We start from the raw sequence: 25,606 nt of genomic DNA, 5'->3' as shown, positions 1-25,606 counted from the left end.
AAGCTTATCAATTTTATGATCGAAGGTCCAATAAAATCCCCAAATCGCTTCTGCAGCAAAAACAGGTCCTACTCGGTCAAGGTTCGGTCTGAAACCGACTCCTCGTTTCTGTTCTACAATTAACAATGTACTAAAAAGTCAACAATGATGATGTCACAAACACACCTCTGGCGCACACAAACACGTGACACATTTAAAAACATTGTTTCTATCAATATTTATTTCCCCAGGGGTAGCATACGAATCTGCTTTTATATTATTATTTATAGTTTATTATTTATTTATTTATTATTTAGAGTTTATTGTCATAAATTAATTACTGTAAGAATGAAGCAAATCATTGGACTGCGTTTCATTTATTAATTATGTCATGTAAAACATAAATAGATATACTTTATTCATGGATAGATAGATATACATTATTGATCCCGTGAGAGAATTTATTGTGTTACAGCAGCAGCGTGTTACACAAACAGCATGAGGGAGAAAAAATAATAATATAAAAAATTACAAAATGGCAATTAAAATTTAGAAAAACAAATGAAATGTGCAATTTGTCAGTGTATATAAATATTTGTGTAGAAAGTGACAATACGTATTGTCAATATTGTCATCTGTTGCATAGAGGTGATTCATTGTACAGTACAGCGTGACAGGAAATGGTAGGAGTTAAACCTAAACTGTTCTTTGTGACAGCGAAGCTGGACCAGTCTTTTAGAGAATTAACTCTAGTTAAGAGTTTGTTCAGTGTTCTGTTGTCCCTCACTATCTCCAACCTGTCAAGTTTGTGTCCAACTGTGTTCAGTCTTGCGGATGATTTTATTTATCCTTCCTGCATCCCTGGCACTGATGCTGCTCCCCCAGCAGACCACAGCACTATACAGGGCACTCGCCAAAACAGACCAATAAAACATTTTCAGGATCCTGCTGCATACATTGAATGATTTGAGCTTCATCAGGAAATAAAGTCTGTTCAACCCCTTCTTATACACAGCATCAGTGTTGGTCCTCCAGTCCAATCTGCTGTTCAAGTGAACACACAAGTACTTGTAGTTGTCCACAACCCCAACCTCCTTACCCATGATAGTAACAGGTTTAATCATAGTTTTACACTTCCTAAAGTGCACTAAAATCTCCTTGGTTTTTATAATGTTAAGGAGCGGATGGTTTCTGGTGCAACACTCCACGAAGCTGTCTAAAAATCCTCTATACTCTGACTCTTGTCCATCCCTAATATACCCCACCACTGCAGAGTCATCAGAGAAGAGAACATCTGCAGATGGCAGGACTCGTGAAGAAAGAACAGACCCCTGAGGTGCTCCTGTGTTACTGACCACCACATTAGACAGGGAATTTCCCAAACTTACATGCTGTAGCCTCTCTAACAGATAGTCAGTTATCCAGGACACAATGGATGTGCTGACACCCATCCTGAGCAGTTTCTCACTCAGTAAAAATGGTTGTATTGTGTTAAAGGAATTAAAAAGAGAAAAAAAAATGAGTCTCACTGTGTCGTTACATTGGTGGGTCCTTACATAAAAATGAGGCACAAGCGAAAGCTAGACGACAGAAGACCCACCCGACTTAATGTGCAGGCAAGGAGAAAACGGCAGAGGGAAAAAGAAGCAAAACATGATGACATGAAAAGAACTGAGAGAGAAAATCCGTCAATGCAACAACTACAGCAACAAGCTAGATCCAACCCTAAGCTTCTGGAAGCTTGAAAAAATTAAACAATACTGACAGAGAGAAAAAAAAGAGCAGAAAGCTGACATTTTAGCTAATCATAGATAGGGATTTAAAAAAGAGCGATCAGACCAATGTGGTTCTGTCTGATTTTGCAGCAGGGGCGTTTCTAGGATTTTCAGTTAAGGGGGGCTCAGCCCCCATAGATGTTTAACAAATATTTGGCTTGTTCAGAATCAGTACTCAAATGAGTCTTCTCGATCACACACTCTTTTTACCCTATAAACCTTTTTCTATGTACAGGTACAATCAGAAAAATGTAACCATATAACTTTAAACTTACATTGATTAGCAATATAAACAACACACCTATGAGGCTGGACAAGGGAATAAACTGTGTGGGGGCCAATAATGTCAAACATTTATCTGTTAATTCTTTGACAATTAAAGGTTTTTCAAGTCACATGGGAGTAGGTCTCCAAATGAGCAGCAGGTAAGAATAGAACATCTTTTTTTTTTCATGTGACTTGAAAAACCTTCCATCTACAGTTAAATATAAATATTAAAACTTTGATAATCATGTTATCTAGTTTAATTTATTGTTTTAGCTACATAAATAAGACAGTAGGTTCTCTATTCAACCCCTTAAAATTTCATAGCTACTAGGCTATTTATTAAAATTAATTAATATAGACAAACATTGTTTTAATGTAATTACACAAAGCATCTTTTTAATATAATTTTTTTGTTACTATTAATTAAAAAAAGTTACTTTTTTTTAATCAAAGTTCCCTATTTTAAGGCTAATAAATGTATTTTACGATTTGGGACATTATTTAATACATTTATTACAAAAAAATGATTTTTCTATCTCTGTAAATCACACTGCTACTGTATGAAACGAGTTAAAACGAGTGCACTGAATGCTGTCTGTCACTATTTTTAGTAATTTATGTGCATAACTCTATGGTAATGCCATATGCACTGTGCAATGTTTTATATAGACAGTTAGGTTTTCCAATTAAAACAGCAACGGCATGATTGTTTTATAAAGTAGACTATAGGGTCATAAAGAGTGTGTATCCACTAGAGGAAACAGCTGGTGTGATGAGGGTGAACACAGCGAAGATTTAACTGATTAATCTCTCATGACATTTTGTAAACTTTATTTATGAGAAAGGACTGAAGCAGATATAACAATTTAGCGAAAACCACACACCTTGTTATAATCCTCCCTCTGTGATGGGAAGTCTCCCGCCGCTGCTTTCATATCAAATTTAAAGGGGATGATGGGCGATCAGCAATTTGTGTGAAGTTTATAGAGAATTTTTAGGGGGGCTGAGTACAAATGTTTGGGGGGCTATAGCCCCTCTAAAAATGGCCTAGCGACGCCCATGTTTTGCAGGTTCCCAATCTTCCAGAACTCGAGCCAGAGACAGTGCAGGCCTATGTACTCCTCCAGACTGGGTTACTGAGAAACCTGTCACACCATGGATAGGTTTTACTTTATGCTTGCTACAGAACTGCAGGGTGGAAAAATATCTCCTCGTCTCACCTTTGTGGTGAAGATAAAGTATGCTCTTTAACATAAAGGGTCAGATACAGCTTGTGCTTGTGGTCTTTTAAAAACTCTAATTCTAGACAACACATAATTATCATTTCAATATATGCAGGATTTTAGCTCATATGAGACACACTTTAGTTGTTAAATGTGTAATAAATATATTTTAAATACTATGATATATTAAATGAGTTTGTTAAATATTTAAATTATTAGCATAAATATAAATGTATTTTACTGCTATTATTAGACCAAGCTGTTACTCGAAACCCTTTTTAAAGGTTTTCCACAACAAAACCATTTTCGTTATGCAAAAAAGGACGAGATCATTTTTAAACTCACTTATATTATATAAAAACACGTAAATGCAAGTTATTATACAAGCGTTTGAACTTACAATATAAAAAAATACACAGAGAAAATAATTATTAATGTAAAAAATCGAACACTTAAACAGAATAGAACACTGATAGGGTTTTTATATAAATCTTTAAATCATGTTTATAAATTCTTCCTCAATAACTCCACAATGAATTCTCCAAAGTGCACAAAATCTACACAGTCTTGTTTGCGAGAACACGGACAACTACTACACCCGTTTTTTTTTTTTAATTCCTTGTTAAAGGATATAATTTAACAAGGAGCTGTATAACAATGTTTATGGAGTTTTAGTAAATTAGAATATGAACTTATGCAATATTTAAAATAGTTAAGAATAAATCTAAGAAATGTAATCTAAGAAATGTAAATTCCAAATAAGTCTCACTGTTATCTCTATATAATAATCTTTATATATATAAAAATTCAATATTTTCTTAACCATAGGGCATGGACAAATGCCACTCAGACACCATAAACTGCCCCCACTTATCAACATACTACACCATTTAACTTTAGGGTCTATTCATTTTTTTATTTTTTTTTATTCTTTAAAAGATTCAATAACTTCTTAACCAAAAGAGATGGAGAAATATTGCTCATATCAACATAAACTGGACCCCCTCGTCTATTTACTACACCCTTTGTTTTTAGAATTCACTAAATTTTTAACTTAAATTTTTTAAGCTTCTTGAGGTGTAAAAATGGCGTTTATGTCATCAAGAACTGTTCCCAGTCCTGTACTTACTAAATTTTTTTCCTACACCATTTTTTAAAAATTGTATTCCACTTTACATTTTTCATAATTTTAATTTATAAAAAAATCTATATCTTCTAAACCAAAAATGTATAGAAATGGCGCTCAAGTCATCATGCACAGTGTATTGTCATCTAATTACTACACATTTTATTTCTTTATTTGAGTCTACTTTTACATTTCTCTTTTTTAAATTTAAAAAATGTAAAAAATAAATGTAAAAGTAGACTGAAATAAAAAGTTGTAGATGCAGGAGGGGGAACTGTCCATGGTGAATTGCATTTCTCCAACTCTTTTGGTTAAAAAAAAGAGTGTTTTCCCACGCCACTGAGAGGGCTTGGCCAATCAGCTCTCTCTAGGTCCCTGGGTGCGAGAGGCTACAGCATCACCCAGAAATCTCACTTTACCACTGCTGCACTGCGCTATTAATTATATATATATTTTATTTATAAAAAATATAAAATTGTGAAATAAAAAAAGGTGTAGTAAGTACATAAGGCGGAACTGCTTATCTTGGTATGACAAGAATTTCTCCATCTATTTCGCTAAGAACCTATTGATTTTTTTTTTTAATCAAAGTGGCATTTCTCCATCCTGTTTGGTTAAGAAGCTATTAAATAAAAATAAAAAAAATTAAGTGAAGTATAAAAGTAATTAGTGTAGTACATAGATGAGATGAAACTGTCCATGGTACTGTGAGTAGCATTTCTCCGTTTCCCTTGGTTATGAAGCTATTGAATAATAATTAAAAAAGTTTAGAAAAAATATAAAACTTCAGAATTACAAAATAAGGGTGTAGTGAGTAGATGAGGGGGAACTATCCATGGTACTATGAGGAGCATTTCTCCATTTCTCCATCTCCTTTGGTTAAGAAACTATTGAATTTTAAAAATATATAAAATTTAGAAAGAATTAGGCCTAAAAGAATTGAGTGTTGAGAATTAATAGTTTTGTTTCAATGACAACTGGAACCATACTTTTCTCTATGACGATAAGGTAAAGCTCCGTCACAATGCTTAAACTCTAGTGTCAAAATAAATTTATAAATATCTGTAAACACCTTTTAATCGTGTTTTACAATTGTCACGAACATCTATTTAATAAGAATCGCCTTAGCACTTGAACGCGGCATCATTTAATCAGTCAATCAGGCGCAGGCTCAGCGCGCGCGACAGGTTTGGGTTCACTTTATACATAAAAATGTAAAAAACGCGCGTGTGTGTGATACAAAATAAAACTGTTACATGGCAGAAGCTCAGAGAACATCTAATGTAGGAGAAAACATCTCTGAAGAAATCGGGATGACTGAAACAGCATCAGGTCCCAGGTGAATCCACACCGAATCCTATTTTCCTAATAAATATAAATATACAGTAATGAGGGGGAAATGGTCTTAAATCAGAAGGAATTCATAAAACACTTTTCATATTCTGTGTTCAGATCTTTACATTAAGGATTATTTCTTCCTTGAACGTCTATAGTTAAGTTTTATGGAAGTTTATATTGTAAGTTCATTTGTAAAGACGTTAGGACAATTACATGACTAAAATTCATTCACCGTTAGAATGTATAATAATATAATTCTATAATAATAATAATAATAATAATAAAATAATAAATACATGTAGTAATAAAAATAAAAGTTTAATAATGTGTAGCACTAGGAGCCTCTTCATGCAGAGCTAAAGTCACGTGACCTCTACTCCCAAATTTGGAGCTGAAACTAAATAATAAAAATACAGTAAATTAAACAAGATTAAACAGTTGCAACAACATATACTTTCATGCTTTTTATATAAGAATAATTATTAACTATTACTAATGAAATTTTTTGTTGTTGTTGAAAACCTAAAAAAAAAAAATTATTAAGAGTGACAATTTGGCCCATTAATAATAATGATAATAATAATAATAATAATAATAATAATAGTAATGGTCTCGCAACACAGTCCCTAAATGAACTGCTAGTGTTTTATGATCCGCCGTGCCTACTTCGATCAAAGAATGCAGGCTGCTTGTTTCTAGCTTGTATTATGAAAAATACAGGAGGGGCCTGAGCTCCTTCTTACAAAGCCCCAAAGTTATTTAATGGCCCTCCGATCAATGTTTAGGACTTGGACACAGACTCAGTATTTGTGCACATCCAACTATATACAGCAATGCAGTTAGTAAAATCGCTCTCATTATGAATTGTCTTAGAATAAACCACAGTGTATTCATTATACTGTGAATATATGCTGTACTGTACAGTTTCACAGGAATATTTCGGATCCATTAGTACCCATGTCAAATCAGTTTGCTTCCCTGAATTCCATCTTTCTTATTTTGGATCATTCATTGGACCACTGGATAAACTGCCATCATGGGGGTGTAGAGCAGCTGCAGAGAGTGGCCCAAGCCATGCCCCTCTCGAACCCCCTACACACAAACACACACTCCCTGACATCACAGTCAATTTACACACTCATGTCTTTGTAACTGTACGGGCTAGAAGCAAGTGTTTTGCACAGAAAAAGAGGTGCACAATTGCACCCCTACTTCACATTTTCTCCTGGAATTATATCTAGTTACACTTTATTCTTGTAAATAGTTATGACAATGATTTAAATATTGTGATCTAATTTATATCCCAATATTTATTACACATTTAACAACAAGTCTGTCTTATATGAACTGAAAAAATCATGGATATAACAAACTTTTACAAATGATTATTTGTTCTCTAGAATTACAGCAAAGTTTTTAAGAGACCACTGCAAGCAACAAAAGCTGTACATGACCCCGAGGTTAAATGACATACTTTATCTTCACTACAAAGGTAAGACCATCAGCAGACGAGGAGATATTTCTCCACCCTGCATCCTCGTAGTGCACAGAAAGTAAAACCATTCCATGATGTGTGACAGGTTTTTCAGTAATTGAGGGTCTGGAGGAATACACAGGTCTGCGCTGTCTCTATCTCCATTGCAACAGGATCAGGAAGATTGAGAACCTAAACAATCAGACAGAACTGCGCTGCCTTTACATACATCAGAACTACATTCAAACACTCGAGAACCTGGAACCACTTGCCACACTTGACACACTCAATGTGTCTAAGAACTACATCAGGGTCATTCAGAACATCTGTGAGCACACACACACACATACTTTCACATATACCCACTTGATCTCCCTCTCCCCTTCTCTCTTTTATTTTAAATTTATTTTATTTTATTTTGTTCCTTAATCTTAACCATATTGAACCTCATTTGCTCTTCAGCCTGTCTGGGAAAACTGTCCACTCTTGATATTTCCCATAATGCACTGGAGAGTGTAAGTGATGTGCAGGAGCTGTGTAACTGTCCCTCCATCAGTGTTCTGGACCTCTCATATAACCACCTCAACGACCCAGAGATTATCACTGTGCTGGAGAAGATGCCCAATCTGGTACAAACGCGCACACACTCACATTCTTTCTCACTACGGAATAGAAATAAATAACTCATCTATATGTTTCAGAGAGCACTATACCTTAATGGTAATGAGGTCATCAGTAAAATACCAAACTACAGAAAGTCTCTAATTATTCGTCTGAAGGAGCTAAGATACCTGGATGACCGTCCTGTGTCTCTTGAGGATAGGTGAGTATGCGGGGGTTGTGAAATAGGGGTAGCCCCTGACATATGAATGAGTTCTGTTCCGGGAGCACGTTTGCAAGTCGGATTTGTTCTTAAGTCCAACAAAGTGAGTCTTATAAGCTTTTGGCACAAATGGACAATGTAAAGCATAGCAATCCACTTAATTTAAATAGTTAAATGTTAACAAGTGTCAAAGTCAAATCTTTGCTTACCGTTTAATCATTATTATTGTCACAGAATTACATAAAATTACATAGTATAGTAATTAAATAAGAAAAATATTTTTCTATCTGTGAGTAATTTATTGATTTATTGATCTGCTTTACTCTAAATGAGTCGCAATAAAATTTAAAGGTAAAAGCCAGGGACAGTATTGACATAGTAAAAACAGAGTAAATACAGTCAGGCCCATACATGTTGGAGCGAGAAAGTTTGATTGAATTTAAAACAATCAGGATATGAGCAAAGTCTAGATTTTATGATTTAATTCATTATATAATTAAATTATATAAATTCTTTATATAAGGCAGTTTTATATAATAAGATAAAATGTAAGGTAACAATTAAATGGCAGTACATATTAAATTATATGTATGTATACACATTACTTTTAAAAATATATAAAAATAATATTGTGTGACTAATTTAAGCAGAACAAATTAATGTTTGTGATTTTTATGCTAACAAAAATATTTGAATGCTACATGATCTATTTAGTTACATGATGCGTGTTTCACAGAGGCACTTAACCATAGAGTTTTTAAAAAAACCTTGAGTGCCACCATGGAAAGCATTTTCATAAACAAAAAGAAAATAAAGTCATTCATAAAAAGGTGATCCTGCAGGCTGCTTAAAGAGGCTGTTATAATTGCAGCTGCAGGTATAAAAAAATAATTTATATTCACATACACAACCCAAATATAATAAGGAAAATACAGATATTCCGCCTCAAAATGAATAATCAGAGAATCAATATTTTACCCAATTTTAGTCCCTCCTACATATGAACTGTATGTACATCCTTTCAGGGCTTGTGCAGAGGCTTGGAATGTCGGAGGTTTGAAAGCAGAACGTAAAGAAAAGCAATTATGGCAAGCAAGAGAAAGAAAGAAGATTGAGGAGAGTTTGAATGCTGTGAGACTTATGGAAAAAAAAGCAATGGAGCAAAGACAACCTCAGGAGCAACAGGAGGAAAGTGGTGTGTATCCTTTAATATAAATTTTTCATCTATTTTCTTATACATATATTATTACAGTCTCACATATATTTATTCCACTTACAACCCGCCCATCAGGAATTTCTGAGCCTGTAGAATATCAGAGTGTGTCCAATGAAGACCTTGAGCGGAGTGAGCTAGAGCAAGACCTTGAGCAAGAGTCTGGGGTATTGGAGAAGGGGAAGGAGGAGGAGGAGGAGGAAGCTATCCAGATCACAGAGGAGATGCTCCACTCAGACCCTGAGATAAAGCCGCTTTTGTTGTCAGGTTCAGATGTTCAGCAGGTGTACCAATCAGTTTTAGATATGAAGGCAGCATGAGTTAAAACAATGTTTTAGAATTGGTGCTAACCGTCTGTTACATTTTTACTGATATTGTTCTTTTGTTTACCTTGCTGTAAATCTAAAAGTTTATCTGTAAATTGTGTAATACTGCTATTTGTTACTTTGTAAGCGTTGTGCTTTCCTAACAAAAAAGAGCAAATTCAGTAACAGACAGGTGACTGAATTCAGAGACAGGTGTGAACCTTTTGGAATTTTAAGGTTTTCTGCATTGATTTGGCATAAAATATGATCTAAGTTAAGACTATTGAAAAATACAATGTGCCTAAAGTAATAACACAAAAAAATTATGATCCTTGTGTGTGAGACCTATCGTCCATCTCATTCCCACTCCATTTTAAGTCATGTCCACAGAATATATTTTTCCAAGAATATCTCCAAAGGGGCTCTGTAGAATTTATTGCTGTCAAGGGTTTAATTTTCATTATAAATATGTCTAGTATAAGTGTATAGAGCTATCGTTGTTTTCAGTCTTATAACAGCTACAATTAGCTATTTTTTGTGCTTCAGTCATAGGAGAATATGTAGAAACTACAGAGGAAACATATTTCCCTAAGGGCCTGAAAAAAATATATAGAAAAATCACTACTGTGATGCTGGTGATATTACACTCTACCTAGTCTGGAAGAAAAAGGGTAAATGAAATTTTGCCAGAGTGGCTTTACCTAAAATAACAACACAGACTACTAATTGTGCTGATATATTATTAAAATAATATATATATATATAATTTTCTAAATGTCTATATGTCACACTAGACTATTAGCTGCTATTAGCAGAAATGGTGGTGATAAACAGAAAAAACATGTCACTTGGGTGTATAAGTTGCATTTCTTTTAATTTTTTTAATTCATTACATAAGCGGCAAATCACTGATGATTTGCATTCCTTGATCACAAATCTATAATGAATGTGGCTCGGCATAACAACAGTAGCACATTAAGAGAAAACCTCACTCCTCATATGCATGACCGAATCAATTGAGCACCTGATCCTCCGTGTTGCTGTTAAACAACTTCACCAACTCTGGGGGGAAAATGAAGTGGTGTGTCCTCCTCTGTCGGGTTGTCATCAAGTCACATCGGCATCAGTTCCAAATAGTCCGGACCGTCTGAAATTTGACAGGATGGTGTCAGCCGTCACCAAACTCCATGCAGTGTTGATCCTCCCACAGCATCATTAAAAGGTGCATGACACATGCTCCTGTTTGCCTTGAAGACGTGTTCTCCATCCATGATCCACGTCTCCCACAGGCAACATAAGGCAGCCTTAAAACTGGTTACCTGTGAGTTATCAAGTAACTTAGTCAAAGCAGATTATAACAGATATGGAGTTCCAGTCTTTGATTTTCTGTTTGATTGGTGAAGTGATATGTGATCGCATGCATGCATACATCACAAGTCGGGCTGTCTGTGCTTTAAATAATCCATCAGGTCATTTAGAATAGCACTTTAATAGCTAATTATTAATCATTCCCTCATCCGTCCACCCTTTCTTGTTTTTGGGCACAACAATGGAGGATGAGAACTTAGCATCAGCTTTTGGCATGGTTCTTTGTTTAAAAATAACCACTCGTGGCAATTTCGTGCCATCTCCACAGCAGACCCTGTGAGGTATGACTTCTCATGACCAATTATCACAATGCTCACACTCTTCTGGCTCTCCTTTGTGATTCTTTGGTTCATTTTTTTTACATTGATATAATTAATTAAATTGTTAAAATTAATTTCATCTTAAATTTTGTGGTTCTTTGGCTCCAAGTAGTATGCCATGTCTCTGTGAAAAGACAATTTTATTTCAGAAAGCTTTAAAACATTAAAGGTACATTTCTGGCCCATAACTGACACATAGTTACCCCATAGTACCGAAAACAAGACTTACAAGGTCAAGAGTTCACGAAAACAGGTGAAGTCACATGAGGAGAAACGTTTACCTTATTTAACTTTAGCAATTATTGTGCCTTGCAGTCTCTCCACTCTGTCTGTCAAGTCAGACTGTCCATCCTCCAGCTGAGTGATGATGGTCTCCACAGACAAGGAGGACTGAAATACAACAATTAAGGCCTTATTTGCTTTACGCACTTTTACATGTTCAAGAACCCGGCTAATTATTTATAATCATAGCCAAAAATAATTTGGGGATAAAGATTGAAATGTTCCCAAAATGTGAGTAAACACATTCACACACACACACACACACACACACACACACACACACACACACACACACACAGACACAAGGAGTTATAAGTAGGTTTACCTTCTGTAACTTTACGTTGTGTGCCAGACTCTTTATTCTGATGTTCTCTGCCTAGAGGAAACTCTAAACACTCCTAAAACACATTAAAAACATAAAACCATACACAGAATGATGTGCAGTGAAACACTTATTATGACTGTCTGTGACCCAACAATAAAATCTTACACTGAAAATAGTAACAATAAAAATAAAAGTTTACAAAATTTAGCTACAGTAAAATTTACCAAGAAACAAATATGGAATTATAGTGCAAGAAAATATCAAAAGCTTAGTGGCAGCAGTGTGATTATAAACACGGAGTATAAAACGATAAAGTGCAAGACAGTTTGTTTCCTTGTAATTCTAAAATAGAATTTTTTTTAATACCAATATAAATAACAAATAAATATTTATAGATGTGAGACAGTATTGGTTTATTAACAGTAAGGGTTTTGTTCTGCTTTCGTTCCTGATCTCCTCCATCGCTTCTCTCAGTGTCTCCACCTGGTCTGTCAGGGCAGACTTCTCAGTCTCCAGCTGAGTGATGTTCTCCACAGCCTTCTGATGTTTCTCTTTCAATTCAGGTAAGGAGACCTGATATACAACAATGAATGCTTATTGCTTTATGTACTTTTACACACACATTCACACAATGTAAAAACAAACCCTGACTGAACACTCATGAGAGGGGAAAAAAACACAAATGTGCCCCAAAGGGCAAAAGCTTTACTTTCTAATAATTACTCTTCATATATGTCAATAAAGCAATCATGACTTTGTGAAATAAAAACCTAACCGTCATATTTTTCTCAAAATATTTGAAGTCATCCTTCGCCTGGTTGAGCTCAGACTGGAGGATGCTGTGAGACTCCCGCTCTCGCTCACACTCCTAAAACAAACAGTCTTTTATGAAATGCATCTCTCATGTTTAGTCTTCATAATTGCAATGAACCAATTATATTAATTAAATAAAAAACAGTTAATTGAAATAATAGTTTTTACTTTGCCAATATGAACTGTTTCATGCATGATTCTTCTGCTTACCTTCGTGAGGTTATCAGCTTCTTTCTGGCTCTCGCAGAGCTTCTCCTGGTTGTCCAGACGAGACTTCTCCATCTCCACAGCCTTCTGATGTTTCTCCTCTAATTCATTTATGGAGACCTAAAATACAACAATTACGGCTTACATCCTTTATTTACTTCTACACACATATTAATATACTTTTAAAAACTGTCTCATTACTTATGAAAATAGTCTAAAACAAATTTGGGGGAAAAGACCAAAAAGTCAAACTCCCAAAACTTCTTGTTAAGTAAATGAAAAATACACACACACACACACACACACACACACTTAACAACAGCAGTCGTTGTCTCATGAGAAGAAAGTTTACCTTGAGTAACTCTTTGTTGTGTGTCAGAGTCTTCATCATGTCTTTCTCTGCCTGGAGGATGCTGTGAGCCTCACGCTCTCGCTCCTAAAACACATTTAAATGATATACATGAAGCATACACACAACCATATAAACCCGGAAGTTAATTGAGCTGATGTTCTAAAATTGAATAAGTGAAAATCTAAAGAGAAACTTTACAGGACTGTCCACCACCTCCATGGTTTAATCTCCAATTTAATCTTTGGTTACATAGTACTGGTAAAAATTCTAAACTATTTTAAGGCCTGTTAATTCCACTAACTGTCGATGGCTAACTCTTGAGGCGCATGGAGCAGAAGGGATTTAAAGTCGAGTGTTGTTGAGCTCGGACTCAAGCATGCTGTGAGCCTCCTGCTCTGACCTACACGCCTGAAACACTAGATCTAATCAGTCAATTAAAAAAGAGCAAACTTAAAATATAATTTTCATTTAGTTTAAATGAACCTCAGCATTCAAACAGAAACGTAAACATTTCACACATCAGTCCACTTATATTTCAATAAAAAGTTTAACAGAAAGGTTTTGTTCTGCTTACGTTCATCAGCTTGTCATGCTCTCTGTAAGACTCACTGAGTTGGTTCTGCATGTGCTCAATAGCTTCTCTCAGTGACATCACCAGGTCTTCCAGCTCAGAGTTCTCAGCATCCAGGTGAGCGATGGTCTCTACAGACATCTGGAGTTTCTTCTCTGATTTAGCCAGGGAGTCCTGAAATACAACAATTAGAGCCTATTAGCTTTAATAAGCTATAATTTTAAGCCTGGATAAAATGGAAGGGCTACGTCAGGAAGTTGTGTGTGCAGATCAGATGATCCACTGTGACGTTCCCTTAACGGGAGCAGCGAAAAGACTAACAACAGCAGAATTAAATGCCTGCCTTCGCTACTTACCAATGACTAGCCGTGATTGGCTCGCCAAATACAAAGTGACTGACGTGTGTGTGTTTACTTATAAATATTCAGTGAAGAGTTTCGATTTTTTAAACACTAACACAGCCTGCTGTACGTTATAACAAGTGAGTATACGAGGACAGTCGCATTTCTTTAGTCAAGCGTAGACTTTTTTGCTAGTTTCAGTTTATGAAATAATAAGAGAATGAAATATTGCTGTTACACTGCTGTTTAGAATAGTAATAAACAAACAAACAAGCAAGCAAACAATACTACACTGTACAATAAATAGCACACCTTAAATGGCAGCTTCCAATAACTCTCACACACCTGTGATCAGCCATCAGTTTCAGTTTCAGTCGATTCTAATTTCTGTGATTGGGTATCGGTGATCAGCCCCAAAAACCCTGATTGGAGCATCCCTATTGGTGACTGATTGGTTTGTGTGCGATCTCCCTCTGAGCCCAAGCTTCCTGCTTCAGACTTTGTTTGCATCTAGGCATGAGAAAGATGGCAGCAAGGTCCAATTTCATAAAAGCTCTATAGCTTATATTTAGCTTAAAAAACTAAATATGTCTTTTATCATTTGTACAGATCCTTGCAATTGGTCTACGCTCCTTTGGTGGGGTATTAAGTGATGTATTGCCGGAAGTTTGACATTTTGCTACCATGCCAGCCTGATGTTCAGTTGTACCCTCACATAATCTCATAAGGTAGTGTCCCTAAGGTGGAATGTAAACAGCACAACTTCGACCGAGATGAATTCATGAGAAAGGTTGAATGGGAAACATTGGATGGTCAGGAGCTCCAGCTAGGTTGTGGAGCATGCCAGAGGTACAATGCCCACTTTAAGCAACCAGTTTGGGTCATGTCCTTAGTTCATTGCACTTGGCCGGCATGGATTTAATGTTAGGCTAGCGCTTTCCTCCGAGTGTGTTACTCCGCCCCTAACGGTGCGTGAGCAAGCAGTTCGAAAAGCTGCGGTCGGCTCGCGTCACATGGTTCGGAGGAAACACGGGATAGCTTTCGTCCTCCCGACTGAGTGGTTGTAGTGGCCTTGATGTGTGTGGGAGCCTCCTAGCGACGGGGAGGAATTGGCCACGACTAGATTAGAGAGAAAATCGGGGAAAAAGAATTGGACAGGACTAAATAAAAAAAAAATAATAATAAAATATATCACTAAGTGAATGGATAGTTAACTAAAATAATAAAGAATACATCAAAGTTTTGACAGTAGCTTTGGTAAAAAGATAAAAGAGGAGAAACCAACAAAACCATCCCAACAGTAGCCTACCTCACCAGCGCCATCTTGAGTACCAAAAAGAACGAAACTTGAAGAGACAACAGCAGTCATGACTTTAGTGAGAAGAAAAGCTTACCATTAGTAACTTTTCGCAATGTTTTAACTTCTCCGTCTTCTCATTGAGCTCAGACTGCAGGATGTTTCGAGCTTCCCGCTCCTGCTCACACTCCTAAAGTATTTAAATGGTTTAAAAGAAATTTACTTCTTACGTTAAATGTTTAAATTTGCAGTAAACCACTTCTAATCAATAATGAATAATTTCAACATTTGAACATAAATTTTCTGTCTTGTCTCAAGCAGTAGAACCTTCATATCCTCATATCTGACCACTTATACTTAAAGGAAATTCATTTGTGTGTGTGGAGGGAATCTGCATACCTTCTCTAGCACTTCACGCACCACGTACACATCAGAGATTAGGTTCCACATGAGTTCCCCTCTTTTTTCCAGTTTTTCCACCTCATTCATCAGGTTTGACTTCATCTCATCCATCTCTGCCTGGAGGAGGCTGTGAGACTCCCGCTCTCGCTCATACTCCTAAAACACACGCATAATATTAATTTCTGGAATGGGACACACATATTTCAAATTTATATATAAAAAAAGGTGTATGCCCTGTGATATAATTAAATGTGCATCACAATTTGCCTCGTTTTTTCACCTCTGATAAACAGAAGACACAGTAAGGGGACCATATCATGATTTTCCTCATTATAGTCCACACTTAAACATCAGCCAGAGAAGCTGATAATAAGGTTTAGCTGGTTTATCTTGGTACAGTGGTATGAAAGACACCGGAAAATTATGCTCAAGGTGTAAATGGAATTCTCCTTGCAGATAATGCATGCACTGAAGGTGTTATGCCCGGTCAGGGTCAGCACTTAACAGAAAATAAAAGAGAAAAAGTAAAAAAAAAAAATGAATAGGGTATGACACCAATAATGTGTTTGCTTATGTATTTATTTACGAAGGTGAATACGCAAATACCCAAAAGGTGGCAGAGAGCTTAAGAAGCCAAAATAATAAAAAATTATTTTCTGTAGCTAGTCCCGATGTGAGATACCTAATGCTGCACCACAAGAAAAATAAACAGAAATACACGCTACCCTTACTCAGCTACTTACCCAAACCAGGAGAAAACAAAGTATAAACAAAATAGCGTTGACTTCCTACTAAGACACTATATAGAGAATTATATATATATATATATATATAAAATCTATTTACAAATCAAAGCAACAAAACCAAAGGAAAGATAATCCAAAATGCGGTCAAAACAAGCAGACACAGGATAAATAAAATATATTAAATATCAATTAACATCAAAAAGGGGAAATCAGAGAATAGTCCGAAAACATAGCAAGGGGACATAAACAGTATAATTTTTGCATCAATTACAGGATAAGCAGTAAGCAAAGCCACGGTCTGCAGCTTAGTAGTCTGAAAGGCTTAAGTAGGCCTCTGGTTCTCCTGTTTAACCAATTGTCAAGCAGCAGATAAGCACACACCCGATTTCAAGCGGCACACTGAAGTGGGCGGGACCTGAAACATTAAGAGAAGACACACCCCCTTCCCACCACCAGCCGAGATACATGCAAAGCACAGAATACAAATATAAACTCAATATCATAGCAAAGGGAAAAGGTTACAGTACTTAAGTGGATTGTTAATATTAGTGAAATATTTAAGTGGTGTATGGTAAACTTTTGTAGAACCAAGTGACTTTTCTTTCAGGTGAATAGACAGAGTGAACCACTATCTAGATTTGATATGTCAGGGTTGCCCCCGATTGATGCACTACTGTGGATGTGCCCCTTTGCACTCTGTGTTTTGGGCCCTTTTTAGTAAAATAGTTCTGTTTTGTCTCACTGTCTTGTGTGTTCAGTTAGGTCTTTGATGAGCACCATAATTTAAACGCTTGGTTTTCAGAGAGATTTTCACTTGTATGTTTTTGTAATACTGTTTGTATCCTGGTCTCTTATGTCACTGTTTGTTCCTGGTCTTGTTTGGTTTGTTTATAATAATAATAAAATTCAAATGTCGTCCTGTGCAGATGTAGTGGTGCCTGGAAAATTGTGTATACAGTGGAACCTTAGATTGCGAGCATAATTCGTTCCGGAAGCATGCTTGTATATCAATACACTCGTTAATCAAAACAAATTTCCCTATAAGAAAAAATGTAACCTCAGATTATTATTCCACAACCCAAAAATAAATACATAAAAATAATAAATACAAAATATAAAGTAAAAATAAAACAAATTAACCTGAACTTTACCTTTAAAAAAAGTAAAAATAAATCTAGACAGATAAGTTTCCGTTTGTGTTTGTCTGCGCACGCAAGTGTGTGTGTGTTTCTGCGTGTATCTGCTGTGTATGTGTGTGCGCTGTATATGTGTGTGTGTGTGTTTGTGCGACACTCACCCCCTTTTTTTCGTCTTAAACAGTAACCCTTCCTCCTCTCTTATTTGACGACTTTCACACACACACCCACTAACGGAAACACTGCCTCATCAGAAAAATTAACAAGAAACATCTCTACACGCTAAGGTTTACACTGTCAGGTAAATCTGACCCAATTTTGATTTTTTGCTCATATGTGACACATATCGGATATGTTCTATGTCCGTGTAAACAGGAAAAAAACGCATGCATTCCGATATTTCGAGATCGGTTTCAGGCCTCCTTCACATGTGGAAATAAATGAATGCTGATGGTATACAACCTGTAAGAGGATCAAGGTAAGAAAGAGGTGATGAGGTCGCTGAACAGTCTTTCAAAATATTTAATCACAACGATGTCAGGGTGATAGAAGCTGTGGTGAGAAGAAAAGCTTACCATTAGTAACTCTTCACAATGTTTTAACTTCTCTGTCTTCTCGTTGAGCTCGGACTGCAGGATCATTCGAGCCACCTGCTCTCGCTCACACTCCTAAAATGTATGCATGGTTTGAAAGAAATTCACTCCTTATGCTTAATGTTCACATTTGCAATATGCCACCTCTGTTTAATAAATAGTAATTTGAACATACAATTTTTGTCTTGGCTATATTATGCAGTAGGAACCTGAAACATCCTCATAATCAGACCATTTATACTTAAAGAAACCGCTTAATGTGTGTGTGTGTGTGTGTGTGTGTCTGCTTACCTTCTTTAGCCCTTTATGCACCATGTGAGCATCAGAGAGTAGGTTCCACATAAGTTCCTCTCTTTTTTTCAGTTTCTCCACCTCAAACATAAGGTTTGATTTCATCTGTTCCATCTCGGCCTGGAGGAGGCTGTGAGACTCCCGCTCTCGCTCACACTCCTAGGGCAAAACAATTGCTTAATGTTCTGCAGTGGGGAACTTACATTTCTTTTTTTTTAATTTTATTTGCATACCCTGTAATATGTGTCAGAATTTGTCTCACAGTTTTTTTGTATCTGACGACACATTAAGGGATCATGTCATGATGAGTGAATCACAATCTAGATTTGATATGACAGGGTTTGACAACTCGTGCTTTAAGATTAAAATTGTATTATTTGTTACATGTAACTTACAGAAAAGTTTTTTTTGTGTGATAATTCAGAGGCATGGTATGTTGGTAGGGTGGATGTGTGTGTCTGCATGTGTGTGATCATTGCCCCATGTCATTCTAAATTATGGCATCAACAAGACCTCATGATATAATGTACTTCTCAACTAAAATAGTTTCTTGACAGTATCATGCGAGACATTATTGCTCTCGCTCATATTCTCAATAATTCCCATCACACAGACCTCATCTTACTTTGAAAAGTACTTTTTAGTCAGATCCTTATCTCACGCACCTTGCCTTTCAGGTCACAATCTCTGCGTGCTGCACTCAGCAGTTCCTCCAGCTCGCTCACTTTGTCCTTCAGATGACTACTGAACACTACAAGCTTCTGGATCTTCTCTTTAGTCTCAGTTACAACATCCTGAAATCATGTTTACTTTGATCAAGTTGCTGACCTACGTCAAGAGCCATATACAGTAGTCTACACTACATGCTGAAACGTGAACCTTGTATTGATAGACACACAGCTTTCGTGTATTATATTCATATAACAGCCCTGACTGGGCTGTGTTAATATGCTAATACTACAATATATAAGTAGTGCTGATGGAGAACTATGGAGAAGGTCAGAGGGAGTTGCGATGTGTGTTTGTACATCTAGATAAAGTGTATGGCAGAGTGCCCAGAGACAAATTGTGGCATTCATGAGTTGGTTCAAGATATGTACAAGGACAGTGTTATATTAATGAGGTGTGCTGTAGGTACGACCAAATGGTTTAAGATGAAGGGGGGACTGCACCAGGGATCTTAGTTCCTTCCTGTTTGCAGTGGTGATAGAGAGAAGAGTCATGAAGATCGGTACTAGCAAGACGGAGTACATGTGTGTATTTTGAGAGAGGGTGTGGGAAAGGTGCAGTTGCAAGGGTTGCAAGGAGAGTTAGGGAAGGTGGAGAAGTTTAAATATTTAGGGTTAACTGTTACTGTAAAGTTATTAACAAGAATAAAAGGAAAATTTACAGGACCGTTTGAAGATGCTGCTGCTGACAAAAAGGAGGTGGAAGAGCTGAAGATGCTACAATTCGCCTTGGGAGTGACAAGAATGGACAGATTAGGTACGAGGAACATGAATATTAGAGGGACAGTGCAGGTAGGACGGTTTGGGATTTAAAGAGGCCAGATTAAGATAATTTGGACATATGCATAGGAGGGATGAGGGGTATATCGGGAGGAGAATGTTAGAGATGGAGCTGCCAGGCAGGAGGAGAAGAGGAAGGCCCAGGAAGGGATTTATGGATTAGAGAGGGAGGACATGCAGGAGGTTGCAGTGACAATGGAAGACGTGGAAATCAGAGTTGGATGGAGACAAATGGTCCACTGTGGCTACTTCTTACCGAAAGAAGAATAAGAAGAAAAATATAGACTTAATCTTGTGAAATATCTGAGGGACAAGTTCATTCCTGTTTATGTTATAGCCACAACAACTCAACACCCTCTCTTATTTCCCCCTTTATTTCTCACTTGCTCTTTTTTTTTCTTTCTAAAATCACACCATGTCATTTTACAAAGAAAAAAATGTCCTACACACCTGAGCTAATGCACTTCACAAAGAACTGTTACAAAACCCTGACTGTAAATGGGACTCACGTCAGGATGAAAGTTAGGAGCAGAACAAACTTACCCTGACCTGGTACTGAGGAACTTCTTCAGGTTGGACCCGAGCTGCTTCTGTGGCCTGGTCACACACTGGGTCTAAATACCAAAAATCACTCTGAGAATGTTTATAAAATTAATCTAAATCGTCATTGGGAGGTAACACAAAGACACAGAGCTTCCACCCATCAGTATGTCTTTAACGCCGTGCGAGTGGAAGCAACGCAAAATCTAAAGCCTCTTAGCTTTAACAAATCTTTCAAAACAACTTTGCTTTCTACAAATCAGTAATTTTACAATAAAAACACTCCAATATTCACAGAATTGATTGATGTAAAGGGCAAACAGGTTTATATAAATAAAAAATTATTATTATTATTATTTTTTTGTATTATTAATCTATTGTATTTCTCTTTTATTAACAATATTTTATAATTTATTCATATTACATCTTACTGTTTTATAGTGTATTTCGCTGCATTACACCTCACCCTATTCTATATCACATTTACATTTCTTATACAATTCTAATACTTTTAGACATAGAATAGTGGCTTAGTGGTTAGCACTGTCATCTTGCACCTCCAAGGTCAATGTACCCGTGCTTGGTGGGTTTCCTCCAGATACACTGGTTTCCTCCCACAGTCCAAAGACATGCAAATTAGGCTAACTGGCGTTCCCAAATTGCCCATAGTGTGTGCATGTGTGTGTGCCCTAAGTTTCCTGGGATAGGCGATATAGATGATGAGTGAGTGAGTGAGAATGCTACAGTGGCAGAGCTGTAGATAGAAAAAAGACATTTTCACTACAGTATGGGGAAAAATTGCACATTTCATCTATATTAAATAACATGAGGTTATAAATAGATGTCTCCAACAGTATTAATTCAGGAAAAGAAGCAAAATCCATGCATTTTATTGTTGACGATTTTATTATTATTATTTATGTTAATAAAATAATATTAGAACAAGTAATACATTTATTTTGTTAACGTAGGCCTAACTAGCGATTATAGCTTATATCGTTTATATTATTATAACTATCGTTTATTGACTAACTATTCCAAAGATCATGTTCCCATATTTGAAAATAATTTTATCTTATAAGAAATGTAACCGTTATAGTGATTTCACCCAAAGCAGCAGCAGCTCCTACATTCCCGCCTTTATTCTGGCCAGGACCAATATGGCGGCGCCCTTATCGTATCATAGCAACGGGCCATAGCAACACATTTACTCAGGTTAATGTGTATGTGTTTGCTAATTAACGGTTGTTCTATCCCTACGAGTCGTTGTATATCCATAGTTTAACACAACACGTCACGTACAAGTAATGTAACAGAAGAGTGTAAAAGCCGATTAAAAGCCGTTTCCGCGCTGCAGATTAACAGCAGCTCCTCTGCGGGTGAAGCGTCTGGCGCCCTCTTTCGGCGCTTTAGCGAAAAACAGATCACCTGTCACCCAGATGATCTGTGACCCAGATGACCCAGAGCAAACACATCAAATTTATTGTATTTCTTTCTTTTTTTTTTGTATTTAACTTTAACATGTGATTGAATGAATCGAAAACAGCTCGTTGTTTGTTCCGTCGGTTTGGATTCGTTAATGAAAAATAAACAGACTTTAAAATGTCTTTTAACTAAATATAAAAAAGAAAAAAGAAAAACATTTATTGTCACACCGTGACTAAGAGATCGTCCTACCTTTAGGCCCCGCGGTCGTTTTCGATCTGTCACCTCGTTTGACCCAAAAATAAAATCCGGTGGCTGCGGCCACAGTTCCGTTGTTGTACAGCAGGGGGCGCAGCTGAGCTTTCGGCACGTTAGCATGAACTACACTCATACATTTATCCATTTTCTGTAAACTTAAAATCGCTTCAGTGGCTAAAACTCTTATGGTCAGTCAAGCGTCAGTCTGAAACTGATTAGTCACTTGATTCTTGTTTTAGGGCGGTATCTATTATTCTTATCTAGTAAGTTGCAACACCTAGCACGTTACACTACCGCCCCCTATAGGTCTCACTCTCCATCATCTTCCCGACGGACTCCAGTTCTAACGGACTGCTGTTTCCACTGTACAATTAAAGCTCTTCTGTAAAGTCAAATGATGATGTCACAAACACCCCTGCCCACACACAACCACGTGAACCATTTAAAAACATCGATTCCGTCAGTATGTCTTTCCCCAGGGCCTGAGTCTGTTTTATATTATTATTATTTACAGTATATTATCATAAATTAATTAGCATGAGAATGAATAAAGCAAATGATTAAGCAGCTTAGGGCTGTGTTTTGTATGTTTCATGTGCTCAGTTTAGGTTTATACGCTTTAAGCATAAGCAATTTCGCTTGAATGGGAATATATCCTACTGTATATAAAGTATTAGTATAATGCACACAAAGAAATGTCTAAGCGTTGAAGCTGCACTTTCTTTACATAAAGGTTATACACAAAGTGATCACATGCTACAGGAAGCGCAAATAAAATGACTCATAATCATAACCAACGTGATCAACTGTCTCTAAAAATAGAAAAGAAAAAAACTCAGTTCTGGGATTAAAATCTCAGTTATATTGTAGATTGTCATTTATTAGTACAAATTCAATTTACAGCCAATTTTACACATAGTCACATAGAAAGGTGACAAAGACAGATGCTCTTATCCAGAGCGACTTACAAAAAGGTATCATCATGTACCATTCTTTTCTAATTTCTCCTGACAGAGAGCAGCTCACACTTCTATGAGCATGCTGTGCTACGCAAAATTACCTTGTAACTTTAATGGCATCTGCTATTTTGGAATGAAAGTGATTGTCGTACCCATAAGAGCAAAACGATATTCTTCCTATTCTACAGTGTATAATTAAAAATAAACATGCATATTAAAATGATTTATGTATTTATTTGTGCTGTTGTTTATGCACTTCTATATATTCATTTTCTTTTTTAAATTATCAAAGCAGACATTTGTAAAACATTTTATATATATATATATATATATATATATATATATATATATATATATATATATGATGTATGTATATGTATATATATATAAATTCTAATCATCAGTTTGGATTTACATATTTCATATTTATTTATATATTTCATTATGAGATTAAAGAAATCTGTTTTGCTTCTGATTTGGCTGTGGGTTTCGCTGATTTGGGGTGCATAAGATTTGATGAATTCTGATCCATATGATCAGAATTCCAACCATAAGTCCAACCATGTAGATGTAGGCACACCTGTAAAGAACAATATTACAGTATATATGATATTATATGCATTTATTCATTCATATAACTTGCAGGATATAAGGCACTTTTAATGTTAAAATGATAATGCTGAGAGAAAAGGTAAAGGTGCATTAATGCTAAATTAAAAAAAAAGGGAAAAACAATTTGGAACACGTCCAAAATGGTGGCAAATAAGGCTGAAGTAACTTTATTAGATTTTTTCCTGCTGAAAGTTCTTCTGTAATTGGTTTAAAGTGTGGGTTTGTCAGGCAGCAGCCCTCTGATCAGTAAGATGGACTGTACCAACTAACTTTCATCCAAACTGTGATTGAGAGTTAGTGTGACTAACAATTGTTAGAATGGAGTGACGTATACAGTGGAACCTTGGATTGGGAGCATAATTCATTCCAGATGCGCGCTCCTACATCAAAAACCTTGTAAAAGAAGAATTTTCCCATAAGAAATAATAAAAACTCATAATAAAAAAAAAATGTTCAAAAAAATACATAAAATTAATAATACAAAATATAAAGTAAAAATAAACCTATATAAACCAATTAACCTGCACTTTACCTTTGAAAAGAATCGAGACAGTAGTGTCTCCGTTAGAGTGTGTGTGTGAGAAGGCGAGAGGAGGGGGGATGGGGCCCGCATGGTAGCAGATAAACTAGTTATTTAGTCGGTTACTAGCGTCACCACCTCTGCTAGTCTTTTATGACTACGGGAATCACCACACTGAGTTAGGGAGTAAAATCACAAACTCAGCTTTCTTTATTATACATGTGATGCCGGTTCCAAGTTAACACAGGCTGGTCTGATTTAGTAAACTAACTGTTCATACTTGAACAGGACAAATAAAAGTCTTGGTATCGTGCACAGATCGTCACAAAGAAATCCGGGTTTTAGCAAATACTTTTGTGATACGCTTCTCTCGTTTCTTCCTCTCTCTCTCTCTCTCTCTCCTGCAGAATACTTCCGTCTCAACCGAAGGTGGCTGCGCCACCCTTGTGGTGATGTTGGGTAATGCTTTGCAGACTCATATCTTCCAGCCGTTACAGCACACACACAAAATAAAAAGACGCTTTACATGTGCGCAAAGATGTTGATTATACCAGTGAGAAATGTGCACTAAGCAGGGGAGACGATTACCCAGAGTTCTGCAGCGCGTGAGAGAGAAAACCATTGGCTCAATTGTGATCACGTTATGCTTGGCGCTAAAATAAAAAACACATGCATGCTACGATACTCGGTACTAGTAAACCAAGACCTGCTTGTTTCTCCAAATCAAATTTTATTAAAAATTTTGCTCTTCTTGGGGAATACTCGCAAACTGCGATACTCACAATCCAAGATTTCACTGTATAGTTAAATGTCTCAGTTCTGTTACCATCTATTATCAACACTTATCGAATGCCCGTCTTCCTCTCAGATGTCATTTAACACTGACTGAGAATTTGTCCTACCTTTAGGCTCCATGGCTGGTTACGATCTGTTGCTGCGGCCACAGTTCCGGTGGTGTACAGCAGGGGACAGAGGCCGAAATTATTCATCAGCATTTTTACCGATTTTGCAAGAAATTAACAATTGACATTTCACTGGTCATCCAAGTAGCTTCTTCAGTCATTCCACTGACTTCCACAGTTCACTACCTGAATAGGTAGTGAAACATTTCCACCTAACAAAAAGTCCAGTTGACTAATAATTGAAGATAGTTTATTTCTGAGAAAAAATTGCAACAAATTCAGGAAGCAAATCATTGAGGAGTTTAGGACTCCGTA

At 36.4% G+C, this 25,606-nt stretch overlaps 2 protein-coding genes across 2 annotated transcripts; one reads left to right on the top strand and one right to left on the bottom strand.

Annotated features, from left to right (window-relative positions):
• The first annotated feature begins 5,608 nt into the window (after window positions 1-5,608).
• Window positions 5,609-9,538, top strand: LOC128542737 (dynein axonemal assembly factor 1-like). Its single transcript, XM_053512708.1, has 7 exons — window positions 5,609-5,709; window positions 7,109-7,200; window positions 7,289-7,510; window positions 7,645-7,811; window positions 7,884-8,005; window positions 9,031-9,200; window positions 9,297-9,538. Exons 1-7 carry the CDS (start codon window positions 5,627-5,629, stop codon window positions 9,536-9,538), a joined length of 1,098 nt encoding a protein of 365 aa, XP_053368683.1. The 5' UTR covers window positions 5,609-5,626.
• Window positions 9,539-11,992: 2,454 nt separating this feature from the next.
• Window positions 11,993-22,443, bottom strand: LOC128542736 (putative leucine-rich repeat-containing protein DDB_G0290503). The gene is made up of 12 exons (XM_053512707.1): window positions 22,293-22,443; window positions 20,625-20,689; window positions 19,233-19,361; window positions 18,568-18,726; window positions 18,259-18,351; window positions 15,799-15,957; window positions 15,497-15,589; window positions 13,765-13,935; window positions 13,191-13,274; window positions 12,842-12,958; window positions 12,594-12,686; window positions 11,993-12,391 (listed from the first exon to the last, which is right to left on the bottom strand). The coding sequence occupies exons 1-12, from the start codon at window positions 22,441-22,443 to the stop codon at window positions 12,161-12,163; spliced, it is 1,545 nt and encodes a 514-aa protein (XP_053368682.1). The 3' UTR covers window positions 11,993-12,160.
• Window positions 22,444-25,606: the final 3,163 nt, after the last annotated feature.

Source organism: Clarias gariepinus, chromosome 15 (assembly GCF_024256425.1).
Source record: "Clarias gariepinus isolate MV-2021 ecotype Netherlands chromosome 15, CGAR_prim_01v2, whole genome shotgun sequence".
Lineage (NCBI taxonomy): Eukaryota > Metazoa > Chordata > Actinopteri > Siluriformes > Clariidae > Clarias > Clarias gariepinus.
This window is presented reverse-complemented; position numbering and strand designations above follow the sequence as displayed.

Bases quoted from the DNA above. Each gene is read 5' to 3' on its own strand.
- LOC128542737 (XM_053512708.1), top strand. From the start codon at position 5,627: ATGGCAGAAGCTCAGAGAACATCTAATGTAGGAGAAAACATCTCTGAA. The intron at 7,511-7,644 runs GTGAGCACACAC...TTTGCTCTTCAG, and splicing joins CAGGGTCATTCAGAACATCT to CCTGTCTGGGAAAACTGTCC. The intron at 7,812-7,883 runs GTACAAACGCGC...TATATGTTTCAG, and splicing joins TGGAGAAGATGCCCAATCTG to AGAGCACTATACCTTAATGG.
- LOC128542736 (XM_053512707.1), bottom strand. From the start codon at position 22,443: ATGGATAAATGTATGAGTGTAGTTCATGCTAACGTGCCGAAAGCTCAG. The intron at 13,936-15,496 runs GTAAGCTTTTCT...GTTGTATTTCAG, and splicing joins ATTGCGAAAAGTTACTAATG to GACTCCCTGGCTAAATCAGA. The intron at 12,687-12,841 runs GTAAGCAGAAGA...TGTTTGTTTTAG, and splicing joins AAGCTGATAACCTCACGAAG to GAGTGTGAGCGAGAGCGGGA.